At 35.8% G+C, this 16,286-nt stretch overlaps 1 protein-coding gene across 3 annotated transcripts in view; it reads left to right on the forward strand.

The window, feature by feature from the left end:
• Positions 1 to 16,286, forward strand: part of COP1 (COP1 E3 ubiquitin ligase) — a 166,731-nt gene that overhangs the window by 21,540 nt on the left and 128,905 nt on the right. The window contains exons 4-6 of one of the 3 annotated variants that reach the window (XM_032463682.1): positions 1,437 to 1,501; positions 2,171 to 2,290; positions 10,704 to 10,772. In XM_032463682.1, the coding sequence (XP_032319573.1) occupies positions 1,437 to 1,501; positions 2,171 to 2,290; positions 10,704 to 10,772 (254 nt within the window). Of the gene's footprint in view, positions 1 to 1,436; positions 1,514 to 2,170; positions 2,291 to 10,703; positions 10,773 to 16,286 lie in introns of all 3 variants that reach the window. The other 2 variants (XM_032463681.1, XM_014561409.2) reach the window with 2 other exon arrangements.

Consider the following 16,286-nt stretch of genomic DNA (forward strand, 5'->3'; position numbering starts at 1 on the left):
TACCTGCTCCACACACACACCCTTATCTGAATTCTTTTCTGCTTCTCTTCCTGCTTAGTGAATCTCTGTGTACCTGTTGTGGCCCAGTTTTAATGTCACCTTCTATGTAAAGGCTTCTTATTAACATTTTGAGTGCTCCTTGTCCTATGTTCTTTTAAAATCAGTTTCAATGGTAATATTAATTACCATATTATAACTATTACATCATATATATTTGTCTTCTTACTCTGAGTTGCTTGAATCTTGGATTGAGTCTTACTTAGATTGAGTCTTATCTTTCAAGCTTGGATTCCTAGTGTGGCCCTTGTACTGCTCTGATTTGTTCAAAAATATTTGTAGTTGGACTGTGGTATAGTGGAAAGTATTAGATAGTTGGGTTTGTATCCTAGCTCTGTCTTGTATTACATCATTATGAGTAAGTTCCTTATGCTCTTTCTAAAATTTCCTCATCTCTAAAATGCAGATAATAACCCATAGGATAATTTCTGTAAATTAAATTAAAGGCAAGTAAATTAGACTAGCTTAGTGCTAGTTGCCCTTTTCTTTATCAGTTTTATTTTTTTATCAGTTGTGTGTTATAGACAGAAAAATCGAATTAAAGTGGCTTAAACATTAAGGAGAATGTCTTGATTCACACAAAAAGAATTTCTAGAATTAGTTAATTTGGCAGTTCAGTGATATTATCAAGTTCTTTCCATCTGCTTTCTGTTCCTCCATCCCCAGCCTCTGTGTTCGTTTTTTGGCTGGTCCCAAGATTGCATGGTGGCACTAAGCAGGACCAGATATCACCCCTTAACAAAGGCAGAGAAAGAACTTAGTTTTCTCCTGTCTTTCTCTTTCTGAAAGGCAGCATACCCCTCATTTGTAAAAGTTAGGTCACGTAGTTAACGTTAGCAGGGTGTATGGCTAGACTGGCTTAGGTTAGTCAAGCACCATACCTCGGGGCTGGGGAGGGATCGAGACTCTGAAAGCATGTGGCACTGGGGAAAAAAAAATCAGGTTCTTGTTTTTAAAAAAAGATTATGATGGTTTGCCATGATGTTTATAGAAAAGTCACAAACGAAAAGAAGTAAAAATCTTCAGTGCCTACCTCATAGGATCAGCCAGCTACCATGCAGAGCATGGGACAGTCTCATACAGTGAAGAGCTGTCTCTCTCTAAGTGCGAAGAGTGCCATCACTGAGATGTGTTAAGAGAAAGTACATATTCTGAAGAATGCTCCTTCTGTAGTGGTAATGATAGTAGTAGTTGTAGTAGGAGTAGCTGTGGCAAAACTGTTTCTAATTTGAAATAGAAACCTAGCATTTTCTGTTTAGCATCTTTTGAAATTTGAGACTTTTTAAAATTAAATAGGATCCATTTAAACAGAATAATTAGATGACACATTTAATAAAAACACAGATTATGTGTGCTTTTTGCTTTGTTTCTCTTTTCAGTGAATGAACTCATTCTCAAACAGAAGCAAAGGTTTGAGGAAAAGAGATTCAAATTGGACCACTCAGTGAGTAGCACCGTATGTTTCAACTCTTATTACTATTTTTAATAAAGTTCAACTTACTGTTTTTATTAGTTTAATATTAATTAGGTGTCAAAGCTTAGCATATTATTGATTTTTTTAAGGATATTCTTCTATTTAATGAACTTTCTCACCTGCATTTTCTGAAATTTACTTTCATCTTTTGAAAGGTTTGGTGGGATTACATTGAGTCAGAATTGGCTTGTAATATGTAGCATTTGAAGAATTATATGGCAGGGTGATACTGTGGGTGGTACTTTGCAAAAAAAAAATGTTGAAAGATTCTCAGTTTAAGAGGATTAGCCCCAAATTATTGAGGCAAGTGAGCTTAAATTAATACCTTACCAAATACAAAGTTGAAAATATGGCTAGACAAGTAGTTAAAATCCAGGCATTTATTTTGAAGGGGATTACACCTTTAGAGATGCTGACTTAACATTTATCTTGAAAATGTCTTTCATATCTGTTATTTAAATTCATTTAAGGGAGAAATAGTGTTTAAATTATAATTAGAAGGCGCTGGGGAGCCACTAGCTGGGAAGAAGTAGGTTGGAACATTGTAGTTTATTTTTGATATGTTATATAATAAACATGTTAGGAAGTAGCGAACTCTAAAACAATCTTCTTAGGAAGTTGTGTATCTTTTTTTCTTAGAATGGCCACAGGTGGCAAGTATTTCAGGATTTGTTGGGAACCGACCAAGATAACCTTGATTTGGCGAACGTCAACCTTATGTTGGAGTTACTAGTGCAGAAGAAGAAACAACTGGAAGCAGTAAGTGGCAGCTGAACTTTAAAAAATTGTTTTAAATGGTGCTTTTTCAGTTGCATTGGAAAAGATCTAGCAATGTTTAAAAAATAGTAGGGCGGTGTCATTCAGTCCATCCAGATTTATTTAGCAAGAAACATCTGCAGGATATCACTTGTAACAGATTCCCCTTTTTCAATTCAAAGAAAGAACAAATTTCTTAACAATACAACTTACTTGCAATGGCCAGTTTGTATTAACAAAAGTTGAATGTTAAGATCATGAGAAAGTACAGTTTCATTTTAATAGGGAACAATTATATTGGTCATTTTTCTTCCAAAGAATATCTTCTTTGCTGTTTCTTCCCCTCTTCACGTACGGGATTTGGAGGAGAAAATAGAGATTATTTTTATCTGCATAAAATCCTTCCAGCAGGTGTCCATTGGCAGCAGCAGCAGTCTGTGGCTTAACTAAGGGCATTTAGAAAGATGGGAACTGGAGCCGTTATCCTGTTTCATGTAATGCAATCTAAATAAATGTAAAATTACGTTCTGGCAAATAAATGTAAAAAATGTAAAATGTGAATTTGCACGTATTAGCTGGGAATTGAATAGGCTCCATTATAAGTGACGTACACCTTAGGGTAAGCAAATACCCACCCTGACCTAGCTTAAACAAAAAGCGGGTATAAATTCACAGAATAAGGGAGTGGGTAGGTTGCACACATAAAACAAAGAGCTTCACAACCAAATGTTGGGAAGATTGGGACCATGACTTCTCTAAGGACTAGACTAGATGGAGGGAATTCAGGCACTTGAGTGTTGTCGGGAGGTTTTCTTTTGTACTTGTCGTGACGGTTTCTTTGAGGCAGGTCTGACTTTCTTTTCTTAGATTTTTATTACATGGTGGATAATGTGGACACCTGTACTTCCTAATTTATATTTGTGTTTTTTGATAAAAGCAGAAAAGGAGCTTTCCAACTTGATTTTGAAAAATTCTGTGGATAGATTCTGATTAACATAGCTTGGATCTGGATACCAGCTAATAGAATGGGAGTCTTAGTAGGGAAAAGGAGGAGGTGCGGTTGAACTGACCAACACGAGTCTCCCATGCTGTGTCTTTTTCGGGGGCAGAGTTGGTAGGAATTTCTCCTGTGTTTTTTTTTGGGGGGGAGGGGCTTTGTCTTTATTGTTCTTTCAGTTTTATTGAGATAATTGACATACAGCACTGTATAAGTTTAAGGTGTACAGCATAATGATTTGATACATATATCGTGAAATGATTACCACAATAGATTTAGATTACACCCATCATCCCATGTAGATACAAGGGAAAAAAGAGGAAAAAAAAGAAAAAATTTTTTTCCCTGTGATGAGAACTTTGAGGATTTACTCTCTTAGCAACTTTCAAATAACACCATCCAGTAGAGTTAACAGTAGTCATCATGTTGTATATTACGTCCTCAGTACTTATCTTGTAATGAAGTTTGTAGCTTTTGACCACCTGCATTCACTTCCCCCATCCCCTTCTTCTGGTAACCACAAATTTGATCTTTTTCTGTGAACTTGGTGTTTTGTTTTTTTGGCTTTTTTTTCTTTTAAGATTCCACATGTAAGTGAGGTCGTACAGTACTTGTCTCTCTTTCTGACTTATTTCATTTAGCATAATGCTTGATTTCAAGGTCTATTCATGTTGTTGCAAATGGCAGGATTTCCTTATTTTTTATGGCTGAATAGTGTTCCATTATAAATATACAACATTTGGATCCGTTTATTCATTGATGGGCACTTAGGGTGTTAGCATGTCTTGGCAATTGTAAATAGTGCTGCGTTAAACATGAGGGTGCAGATAGCTCTGCAGCATGGTGATTTAGTTTCCTTTGGATTTATACCCCAAAGTGGGATCGTTGACTCATATGGTAGTTTTATATTAATTTTTTGAGGAACCTTCATTATGATTTTTATGGTGGCTGTACCAATTTACATTCCCACCAAAAGTGCATAAGGGTTCCCTTTTCTCCACATCCTCACCAGCATTTGTCATCTTTTCTCTCTGATGATAACCATCCTAGCAAGTGTGAGGCGATAACTCATTGTAGTTTGATCTGCACTTCCCCAATGATTTGTGATGCTGAACACCTTTCCATGTACCTGTTGACTATTTGAATATCTTCATTGGAAAGATGTCTATTCATGTCCTTTGCCCATTTTTTAATTGGAGTATTTGGGGTTTTTTGCCATTGGATTATATGAATTCTTTATATATAGTATTTTGAATATTAGCATCAGATGTGTGATTTGATCTGCAGATATTTTCTCCCATTCTGTTGGTTGCTTTACATTTTGTTGATGGTTTCTTTTGTTACACAGAAGCTTTTAAATTTGATATAGTCACACTTGTTTAGTTTTTACTTTGTTACTTTTAGACGTTATATCCCCAAAATTGCTGCCAACTCTCCTATGGTTTTAAACATAGTTTTTCTATTAGCATCCACTGTGTGCTAGATGTTGTGTTAAGCGCAGTGGGAAAGACAGGATTCTGCTGTGTGTGGGGGGTGGGTATAGGGTAGCATAGGTGAGGAGGTTAAATAAATTAAGTAAATATTTTCACAGTGATAAATGATATAAAGAAACTTCTCTATGATAGACTGAACATACACAGTTACCTTCCTCCCTTAACACTTTGAAAATAAGAGTAAAGGACTTTAAAAAGGCAAAAGAATGGGAGAGGTGACAATGGCAGCAGTATTCTTTAAGCTATAGAGCAGATGGATGAAAAGTAATAGATTAGGAGATCTGAGAAAGCTGAATACTGAGCCAGCAGTGGGCAATAGCTAAGAACCAACTCTATATATATTGTGGAACAAAGGCCTTGGAATTGGGAGCATAAGGTACCTCATGTAGTAAAGGCTGAAAACAGGAAGCAGTTGAAATCTCTGATCTTTCCCTGTACAACTCACAGCAAATGAGTCTCCCTTTTCTACCTTAAGAGAATACTAGACTTTTTTCCCCCTAGTGGTGGTAAAAGAGAGACTTTCTGGACTGTTGCACTACAGGTACACTTAAGAGGTGTTTGGGGGCATACTGTACTGAAAATAGATAAGTGTACACTTGGAATGTGAGAGCTGTTAATCTCATTCCCCTTTAATCTTTGCCTTTTTGTCTTAGAATTGAAGACATACAGGTATCTTAATTTTGGGCTGCAGATTTTTTCTATTAGTTTTTGAAGAGGGGACTAGTTCAGAAGCAAAGTTCCTATCGTTAGTATTATAGCATTTTCCCATTATTATTTTCCTATTATACTTTGCATTATTATTTAACTTAATGAATATTTCCAACATACAGAAAAGAACAGAAAATAATGAGACTCATGACTAATCCTTTCACTTTTAATGAATAGTAACACTTTGTTACATTTGTCTTAGATCTGCCTTTTGAGAATTAAATTTTTTTCTCGTTTTTCAGTTTTATTAGATAGAATTACTACAGTTTGACTGCACATACATATTATATTGCATGTAAATACATACATACAGTAGATTGCACATTTTTTAGTTTACATATGTGTACTAATTATTGTTTCTAAGAACAGATTAGAGCTTTAGCTTGCTAAACTTACATAGTTATCAAAGGAATAAAGCCAACTACAAAATAAGAATCAACAGCATGTGGTTATCCAGGCATAAAGGACATTCAAATGTGCTTACACATATTCAAGAAATCAAAATAATTAGTTCATTTGTGTCCTTTTTATTATTATTATTTTTTAGATTCTTCATGTAAATGATGTCATATGGCATTTTTCTTTCTCTTTCTGGCCCACTTCACTTAGAATGACAATCTTCAGGTCCATCCATATTGCTGCAAATGGCATTATTTTATTCTTTTTTATGGCTGAGTAGTGTTCCATTGTATATATGTACCACATCTTTATGCAGTCATCTGTCGATGGACATTTGGGTTGTTTCCATGTCTTGGCTATGGTAAATAGTGCTGCTGTGAACATTGGGGTGCGTGTGTCTTTTTGAATTTTATTTTTTTCTGGATATATGCCCAGGAGTGAGATTGCTGGATCACATGGTAAGTCTATTTTCAGTTTTTTAAGAAATCTCCATACTGTTTTCCATAGCGGCTGCACCAAACTAGTGGCCAATAGGCGCATGAAAAAATGCTTAGCATTGCTAATTGTCAGAGAAATGCAGATCAAGACTACAATGAGATATCACCTCACACCAGCCAGAATGGCCATCATCATTATTAAATATTTTTTATACTTAAAGCCCTTTTGTCTCGTTCCATTCTCCCAGAGTAAGCACCGTATGAAGTTGGCAAGGATCCTTCTCAAGTGTGTATGTGCCTTTTTTACATACACTTGTATTTACAACCATATAAAAAGTGTTGTCTTATAATTTAGAAGTTTTTATAAGGAGTTTTATACTATAGTTATCCTTTTGAGATAATGCCTTTTTGTTTACTTTTCGAAGTTCCTGCTGATGAATATAGATCTAGTTTATTTTAACTTCTCTACAGTAATTCGTTGCATGAACAAATCTATTCCCCTACTGATGGACGTTTAAGTGCTTCTGAATTCTTTTTTTCCTTTTTCATTTTATTAATAATAATAATAATAATAGTAATAATAATAATAATAATTTTTGTTACGAGGTCTGTTTTTAGTATGGATGGTTGCCACGTCTTCCGTGTGTGTTGGCTGTTCCGCCTTTGACTAGGGGTGTGGTTGGTGTGATCAGAGCCTGTGCTGGTTGTTGAGCAGGACCTCCTTCTTGTTCTGTTGTTGTCACAGCCCTGACAGCTGGGTCTGCAGCCCTGTTGTTGGAATAGAGGTTTCCTGACCCATTTCTGAGCTGTGGTGTGTGGTAGGTGGGATTGAGGTGCTTCAGCTGGAAGCGGAGCTGCTGAGTATTCCTCTGTAGGAGATGTCCATGGTGAAGTGCCCTCTGTGCTGTTGTCTCACTTGTCATGTGGCCTTACAAAGTACACTTTGTTGATGCTGCCCTTGTCTCCAACTCAGCCACAGGAATGTTGGCCACCTGCTCCGGTGTCCCCCTGGTTCTGCTCCCACTGTGCCAGCAGAGCAGATCTGCTGACGCCTGGTGCTAGGACCCACTGCGGTCAGTGTGGAGTCACACACCTGGGTTCACAGTGAGCCACAGGGTTAGCGCAGCCGCCAGCCCTGTGCTCGCACAAGGTACACAGGCCTGTGTTAATGCCGAGTCCACCCCCACCACGTGCCAGATTGCTGGTTGTTCCTCATAGAGGCTTGGTCCACAGGGACACCAGCGGAGAAAATCCGCCGCTGCTACTGGGGCTAGCATCCAATCTCAGTCCCTTTTGTGACTTTGAGGGACCCATGGGGATGGTTTCAGGTTCAGCCCTGCCTCTACCCAGGAGCTGTGCAACAGGGATTGTGTCCCAAGCTGAGAAGATTCCTGTGTCTGAACCCTACCCCTCTTCTTGCGATAACGCACGCCAACAGTTGTGCCAAGTAGTGAGCCTGGACTCTCAGAGGTGGCGGCTGCGGCCTGGCTGCATTGCGCCCCTCCCTGCCATGTGCCCAGCAGTGGTGCTTTTTTATGGGTCTGCTAGGGTGTTCTGTTCTGCACACTGCCAGCCACAGCCCGCACCACGCTCCAGCCCCTGACGCTTGCTCTGTGCAGTTAGCGCCAGGACTCCCCCGAGGTTCATCCGCGGGAGCCGGAGTCCAGCAGCCAGGCCTGGCCTGCCCTTGCCAGCTTGCGTCTTGGGCTCGGGATTGCAGTTACCCTCTGTGCTGCTTTCTCCCGGTTCTGTCTGCTTTCTCCTCCAGCCCTTGGAAGTTCCCCCTCTGTCCCTGCTGACTCTTTGCTGTAGAGAGGGGCCTCCCATTGTGAGGGTGCTTTTCCTCCTTTGCTGCTCCCTCCCCGTGGGACAGGTTCTGCACCGATTTCCTTTTTATTTTTTTCCCTCCTACCTGTTTTTGTGTGGAATCTTCTTGTATTTCTGAAGAGATACTCTGTCAAAGTTCAGTAGGTGTTCTGTGTGAATTGTTTAGTCTGTAGGTATAATTGTTCGTGTATTCATGGGAGAGGATGAGCTATGCATCCTTCTATTCCTCCGTCTTGGCAGTTCCCCAGATATGCTCTCTTTTGAGACAGTTGACTATGAACTAGATGGGACAAATGTGACAAAACTTGCTATATTGCAAAGAGCACTGAGAGTGGAGTATAAGATTCTATGTTTTTTCTTTTTTTCTAAATAAGTTTCTTTTCACTTTTTCTCTTACTCCAGTTTCCTTATCTGAAAGTGTGATAATTGGGCTGAATGATCATTGTATGTTTTTACAGAAGCTTTACAATTGTAAGAAATGTTTAGAGAATGAACTTCTTGAACTTCCATTTTTAGTAGTGGGTTAAATGAGATTTGGAGATTACTTTAATGTTCAACTTCTGAGACTGCTCTAACAAAAAACATTATGTGACCAGATCTTATTTTGACATATTTGGCTGCACACTTCCCATATTTAAGCATTCTCTTTTTACTCCTCCATAATTTCCTTTACATAATTTTCTTTCATATTTATATGTGAAATTATAGTTTCATAAATTTGCCATTTACCTCTTTTTTGAAGTTATTCATTTGAAGAAGATTAAATTGCAGAAGAATGTGCATGTGCTGAATTCCTAGTATACTTAGTTGTTCACAACTTTCCTTTGACCTTGAGGCTTTGGGAAGGGTTCCCTCCTTTCTCATATCAGTTGCATTCTTACCCTGTTCACACGTCCTTACTGGTAGAGTGAAATGGAATGTTCAAACTTGGTATTTTGAGGATAGTTTGTCCACTTCCTTTGCAAATGAACTGTTATTTATTAACAGTCTTGACCGTGTATGTCCTTTTTATATAAAGATGTGGTTTTTGCTCTCTGGCCAAATAATCTATAGACAGATATAAACAGTGTAAAGAACAAAAGTCCCAAGAAAAATGCTGAGGATTTTGGGATAGTTTATCATTGTGGTTGGGACACAGATTCCCTCTGTGAGTTTGTTCTGTATGACAATTTAACTAACTTCTCAGGAATGTGTCTCAGGTCCAGTAAATACTGGGTTTTTAATGCAAGAAAAAATTACACTTTAAAATCCTTATGATACCCTGTTCTACAAATTTATTCATTTGTGAAACATTAATTCAGTTGTGTTTGTTAACTGGAATATCCTAATGTGATTATCAGTTCGTATTTGTCCTCCTTTGTCCTTATTTGTCTTGACGTAAACATTTCATTTATCTATTTTGCCTCTTACTCTTTAAAATGCAAGAATTCCCACCCTCTCCCCAAATGGGATAGACTCTGGGAGTGGGTGTGAAGTAGCCATGCTTTTTTGTAGTGTATGGAATATCTTAGTGATTCTTCAAATTTAGATTGGCTTATTCTTATCATCTGGGGACTTGTTAAACATATAGTTTCCTGGAATCTTTTCTAGAGGAAAAGAATCAGATAAAATCCAGTGTCTTTTAACAGATGCCTCAGATAATTCTGTTGAATAGCCAGGTAAATGAAAGTTTTATAAATCTTATTTATTTGTTTTGGATGTGCCCCATTGGACTTTTAAAAAATTATTTTCAAGTATTTATTAAAAAGTTAGAACTGTATTTGTTCATAAACCATCCCTTATTGTTATTTCATTTTTAACTTTTGGTATTTTTATATATATTTATCAGGCTTAGCTGGAATTCCTTGGTTCTTTGTGTGAATTTTAACAGTAATATATATCTATTTGTAACTTTACTATTTGTAATTATTTTTTGATATTCAGAAGATGTCAGGCTTATAATTATCATTTATCGATTACATCTTTGTTTCAGTTATCAATGTGTGTTATTTACCCCTCCTTCCTCTTGATTATATTAAAATTTTGTTTTAAAATTTTTGATTTTGACTGAAATATTTCATAGAAATATATTCTCTCATCTGTGTGAGTAGACTATGGCCAGAAATAGTAAATTTGACTTCTGAAAAGTATGAATTTCTTCCTAATTATTATAATTTTTACTCCCCTGGATGTGAAATACTTATGGAGAAAGTGATTTCAGCATCTAGAAACTATGCTGACTCCACTGTTTTTTTTTTTTTTTTTATGTTTTATTAGTTTGGTTGGGGAAGAGAAAGCCAGGACACATAACAGAATTGCCATTTTCCATAAATAGTTTTTTAGCATGGTAGGTGAGGAATGAATTTAAAATACCTGTTTTTTTAAAGTTAGTTTTGGGGAAAATGGCTTGCTTTTAAAAATGCCGATTAACAAATGGAAAACTGATTAAATAAAAATAAGAAACTAACTTGAATGGATAAATAAAATTGCTTCATACTGATTATACTGTGGTGTTAAAGAAAACTTTGAACTCATAGTTATATTTTTAAAAGAACAATTATAATTTTCTATTATAGGAATCACATGCAGCCCAACTACAGATCCTTATGGAATTCCTCAAGGTTGCAAGAAGAAATAAGAGAGAGGTATATTATTTTGTGTATTTTACATAATGTTTCATTAAATATTGTTGACTATTCCCATTTTTTCCCCCATTTTTGTAAAAGCATTCCAGGCTAAAAATTTTATTTAAACATTTGAAAGCATTTGAGTTTTCAGGAGTTTTTTTTTAGAGCTTTATTATTTTAGCTTTTTTTACTTTTACAACTTGATATTTCGAAAATCCCTTTTTAGAGATAATGCTAAAAAGTTTTCTGTAAGATTGAATATAATAACTTAACTCAAAGCTATAAAGATTAGAAAATAGAATGATCAAATAACAGCCTAACTTTCACATTGAAAAGAAAACTTAGGAAAATTTATATAATGAAATCTTAAGTAGAAACGGTTACAGTTTTTCCTATGATAAAGACGCATACTGGTGGGTAAAACATAGCTACCTATTTAGAACTTGGAAAGTGTAAGTCATGTGAGATAGCTAAAAGATAATTTTTTATTAGTAATTTTATAACCCGAATGTCCGAATTTAACATTTATAAGGTTCCTCAGTCATTTCAGAATTGTACAAAACATGGGAAAACTAAAGGCAAAAATCCTGTGTTCTTGGTAGCATGCTTAACTTTGAGAGCTGTTTTATATTTAAATTTCTAACTGTCTCAAATTGCTTATATTTTTACTTTCAGTTATCTAATTGGGATGTTTTTTACTCCAAAAAATATATTATGTATTAGGTTCCAGGCCATCTTTATTATTTTTGAAAATAAAAAGATGAGAACTTATTTTGATGGAGCACTTAAAATGTGCATTGCGAGAACCTTACATTATCTTAGTTTGATATTCTTTTCCTTTTTTGACTATTCATGTCTTATTTTAACTGTTTCTTACTTTGTTCAGGTTGGATTTTTCTGTGTTATGCAAGTACTGATAGCTAAATATCTTTTACATGATTTATGATTGTATTTTTCTTATCTTTAACTTTTGCTGAGGTAACAATTGTGGTTTTAATATGTCTATTAAAATAATCTTAATTATAAATTTAAGGTTTATTTGTTCTTGATTTTTAATTTTATTTATTTTTTTGGTGGGTACTTTATCTTAAACTTCAATTTGCATGAGAATAACCTGAGGATCTTCTTAGAATCCAAGTTCTGACTGAGAGGGTGTGTGCTAGAACCTGATAATCTGCATTTCTAACAAGCTCCAGACGATGATGCTCTTGGTCCTTGGATCACACTTTGAGTAATAAAGCTGAACATTTTATAATATTTGGAAATAAAATTATTCATTCAATATGTACACTCAGCAGTTTTTGCTATAGTAAATTCTTTGGAAGAGTGATAAGTTTTATTGCATACATACCCTCTCCCCTTTTAAAACAAAATTTGAAATTATTTTGCAGTAGTTTCACATGGTTATTTCTCCCTTAGACTGTGAACTCATTGAGTGAGATTTAGTACATAGGAAATTACCTGACAATGAATCAATTAAGTGAACAGTCCAGACATGAGGATATCTGGGGGTTAAATGAAATCATTGATCGTTATTATGACCTAAATTATTCAAGGTTTTTATTAGCCTCTGAGGTTTTTCACACTTCTTTAGTGTCTGTTCATGCTTGCAACGTATTTAGATTTGAAATTGTCTCAGGTAATAAAGATACAGTGTATAACTGTAAAATAACTGTGCAGGTGCTGAGATTTTTACTCTAATAGCAAGCTGACAAGTTAGCCTGCTACAGTTTCCTAGTTGCTGGTGGAAGACATGAGACTCCTGGGCTGGAGATAAAAGTCTTAATTACTCATGGCACATCTGGTAGCATCAGCTTCATGACTTGTAAGTCCTGCAGGGACGGTGTAGACATGGGCCAGGTAGATTCTGCATGTGCAGTGGATGTGTGTTACAACTAAGGAACCTTGAGCTTAGAAAACCAGTCTTTTAAAAGGGTCTGCTAGCAAACCTTTTCAGTCTTTGCCCTCAGGGAGATGCTATTTTTATTTTATTGACAGAAAACAAATCTGCCCTTTGTCCTGGAGGAAGTCACTATTTCTGTCTTGCCAGGGTGTTCACTATAGGAACATCCTTGAAAAGATAGTTTGGAGCAAAAGCTATCACAAGATGTGCAGAATTGGGAGTGATCAATGAAGAATTGTTTGCCAACAGTAACTCTTCCTTGTCATACTAATTTGTCCTCTCCCTGGTGTGGTGGCTGGTGGCTTCCAATAGCTCCTCCTATGATATTGCCTTTGACACATAGCTCATTATTATCAGTGTTTCTACATTTTTTGTTGTTAAATGTCTGGGTTAATTATGCTGTAGAAGTTTTCAGCTTGAGTTTAAGTGAATCTTATGTGATCCTTGTGAGTGATTTTTTTCTCTTGGATCGTATTTTCTTATAGTAGGCAGTTTAACCAAGCAACATACTAGTTCCAGGTATTTCTGGATATTGGTGCCTCTTTTGTGCAGTGATTATGCTGTTACTAAACATTTTGGTTTTCTTGTTTTTTTATTATATCCATAATTGAGTGATTTTGAGTATTTCAGGTTTAATTACACAAGGGACTCTGAGGAGCTAGGTTAACAAAGTTTTAAAACTTTGAAAATTTGAAGCTAAGTTAACAGACTTAAAAACTTAATTATTAAATTTCATAAATTTCTCCATGATTGGAGTCAGGCACACTAGTGATTTGTAATCGTAGGAAACGTTAGAAAATATCATGGATTAATACCTCATGATTTAGTTCAGACAGAATGAAGTGAGCGGTGGGTTTTTTTTTGCATATACTATAAAGTGTATTTGTGGATTTAATCTTCAAAATGAATTTAGTTGTTAAAGGTCTTATCTCCTGTAGTATGTCTTTTCTTGAACTTACTCAAGCAAGATTGAGCAGGAGGCCAACTACTAGTTTTGAATTTATTTTCCTAAGATTAATATTCAGACTTAGAAAATTAACTTTGTGATTTCATACTTTTAACTGGAGTTAACGATGAGTCTTAGTTTAGGCACTGATATATACCAATCAAAGAAGTTGAATCTGCTTTTCAGATTTAACATACTTACTTGTTCTAATGTCACACTTGCTAGTATTTTAGAGCTGTTAGAATCCTACATTTATTTATTTTTAAAATTTATTTTTCCCTACTGACTCTTTTGAGTGTTAAGAGAAGGGAATGCACAAGGCACATAGTAGGCGTTTGCATTAGTTACCTGTTGTTGTGTAACAAGTTACCCTCACACTTAATGGCTTAAAAACATCAAACAATTACTATCTCTGGTCAGGAATCTTGGTGCAGAGTAACTGAGTGCCTTGGCTCAGGGCTTCTAACCAAGTTACAATCCAGGTGTTAGAAAGGGCAGCAGTTATTCTAAGATTTAACTGGGTTAGGAACCCTTCCCAGCTCACTCATTGGCTGTTGGAAAGAGCTACCAAATTCTTGCCACATGAGCTTCTCCATAGGATAGCTTGTTACATGGCAGCTGACTCCCCCTCATAGGAAGCAAGTGAGAAAGCAGGAGAGGGTTTTGAAGATGCTATTACATGCTTTTTGTAACTTAATCTTGAAAGTTTTACCTAAACACGTGTGCTGTCATCTCCATTAGAAGCAAATCATTGGGTCCAGCCCACACAAAGAGAGGGAATTACACTAGGATGTGCTAAGCGGAGGGTATCTTTCGAGGCTGTCTTAGATTGTGCCTACCACAGCACTTAATAAATACATGTATTTAAATGAACATGTTATTCTTTCTTGATGGTCAGATTGAACAAAAGGGCTGTGGGTTCCATGTAAAAGCCAGTCTCATCTGTGCAAATTTGTATCAGCATTTGAGCAATTGCCTTATATTTCATTTGATTTAATTTTAAAATGTACTTCTAGACATTTGTGGTACCTGTGTTGAATTCACTGTGAATAGGACAGTTTTGATGGGTCCTGGTTTCCTTTTGGTTTTGTTCAAAATTCTATTTTGAATATTTGAATAAATTATATTTTTCATAAAACAAAGTTACAGTTTAAAGATTTATAGTAGAGTGACAATCCATGTAACCAGCATCCTGGTTAAACAATAGAGTATTACTCGGACCACTGAAGCTCCCCGCCTACCCTTTTCAGATGATAGCCTTCTTGCCCTTTAGATAGTCAATATTCTGATATTTATGGGAATCACCTTCCTGTTTTTCTTCATTGTTTTGATGCCTAAGTATTTATAATTTATATGTCTCTTGTTTTGAACTGATATAAATGTACTTCTGCGTTATGTAATGTTTTGTTCTTGTCTTTGGCTCAGTGTTAAGATTCATCTGTATTGTTGTATATGGCTATAGTTGATTCCTTTTTATTGTTGTATAGTATTCTATTTAATGAATCATCCCATCTTTGTCTATGGACTTGAGAGTTGTTTTTGTTTGGGCCATTTACAAAGAATGCTATCTTATACATGTATACAGGTATATATTAGTATATGTATCTCTATGTATGTAGAAGTAGAATTAATGAATCATAGGATGTTACATCTTCAGATTTAGTAAATAATACTAGATAATGCCTAAGCAGTTGTATTGGTTACTCTTCCTACAGGCATTGTGTCAATGTTCCTGTTGCGCTGTATTCTTGCCAATACTTGGTATCAATAGACTTCTTCCTGTTTAGCTAATCCTGGGATATGTATTGCTCTCTTTGTGGTTTTAATTTACATTTCCCTGATGACCAGGAAGGTTGAGCACCTAGTACTATGTATTGGTCATTTGGATTTTTGTGTATATGTGAAGTACTTGTTTAAGACTTTTTGCATCTTTTCTATTTAGTTGATTTTCTTAATGGTTTATTGTTTATGTATTCTAGATAAAAATTCTTTGTTCTATTTACCTACATATCTATCATCTACCTACTTACCTATAGCCGATGTTTTCTCCCTCCAATTGTGCTGCTTTTTTCATGGTCTTAATGATGTCATTTGATGTGCAAAAGTTTCTGACTATAATAGAGTCAAATTAATTACTCTTTACTGTTGTAATTAGTAGCTTTTGTGTTAGGTAAAGAATTCTCCACCTGAGGGTATGAAGGCATTTTGCCGTATTATCTACTTGAAGCATTATTCTTTAATCTTTCACATTCACATCTGTAATCTACTTGGGAATTTTTCGTATGGATATCCAGTTGTCTAAGCACGCAATTTAAAAAGTCCATCCTTTCCTCCTAGCTTTGAAAAACCACCTCTGTCATACATCATGTGTTCGTATATATGTGGGTTTGTTTCAGGCTCTGTTCTGTTCCCACTGGTCTATTTGTCTATCTTTTCGGCAGTGCCATGTTGTATTAAATACTAGAACTTTAATTCTTGTTTAGTAAAGTCTCAGCTATTCATGGCTCTTTGTATTTCTCTATACATTTTAGAACCAGCTGATACATTTCCATAGTACACTGGCTGTGATTTTTGTTGGGATTACTTTGACTCTTTAGATCAATTTGGGAGACTGTATCTTTACAATATTGAGTATTCTAGCCCTTGAACGTGGTATTTCTCTGTATGTTTCGGTCCTTAAGAA

The sequence above is a fragment of the Camelus ferus genome, chromosome 21 (genome assembly GCF_009834535.1).
Source record: "Camelus ferus isolate YT-003-E chromosome 21, BCGSAC_Cfer_1.0, whole genome shotgun sequence".
Lineage (NCBI taxonomy): Eukaryota > Metazoa > Chordata > Mammalia > Artiodactyla > Camelidae > Camelus > Camelus ferus.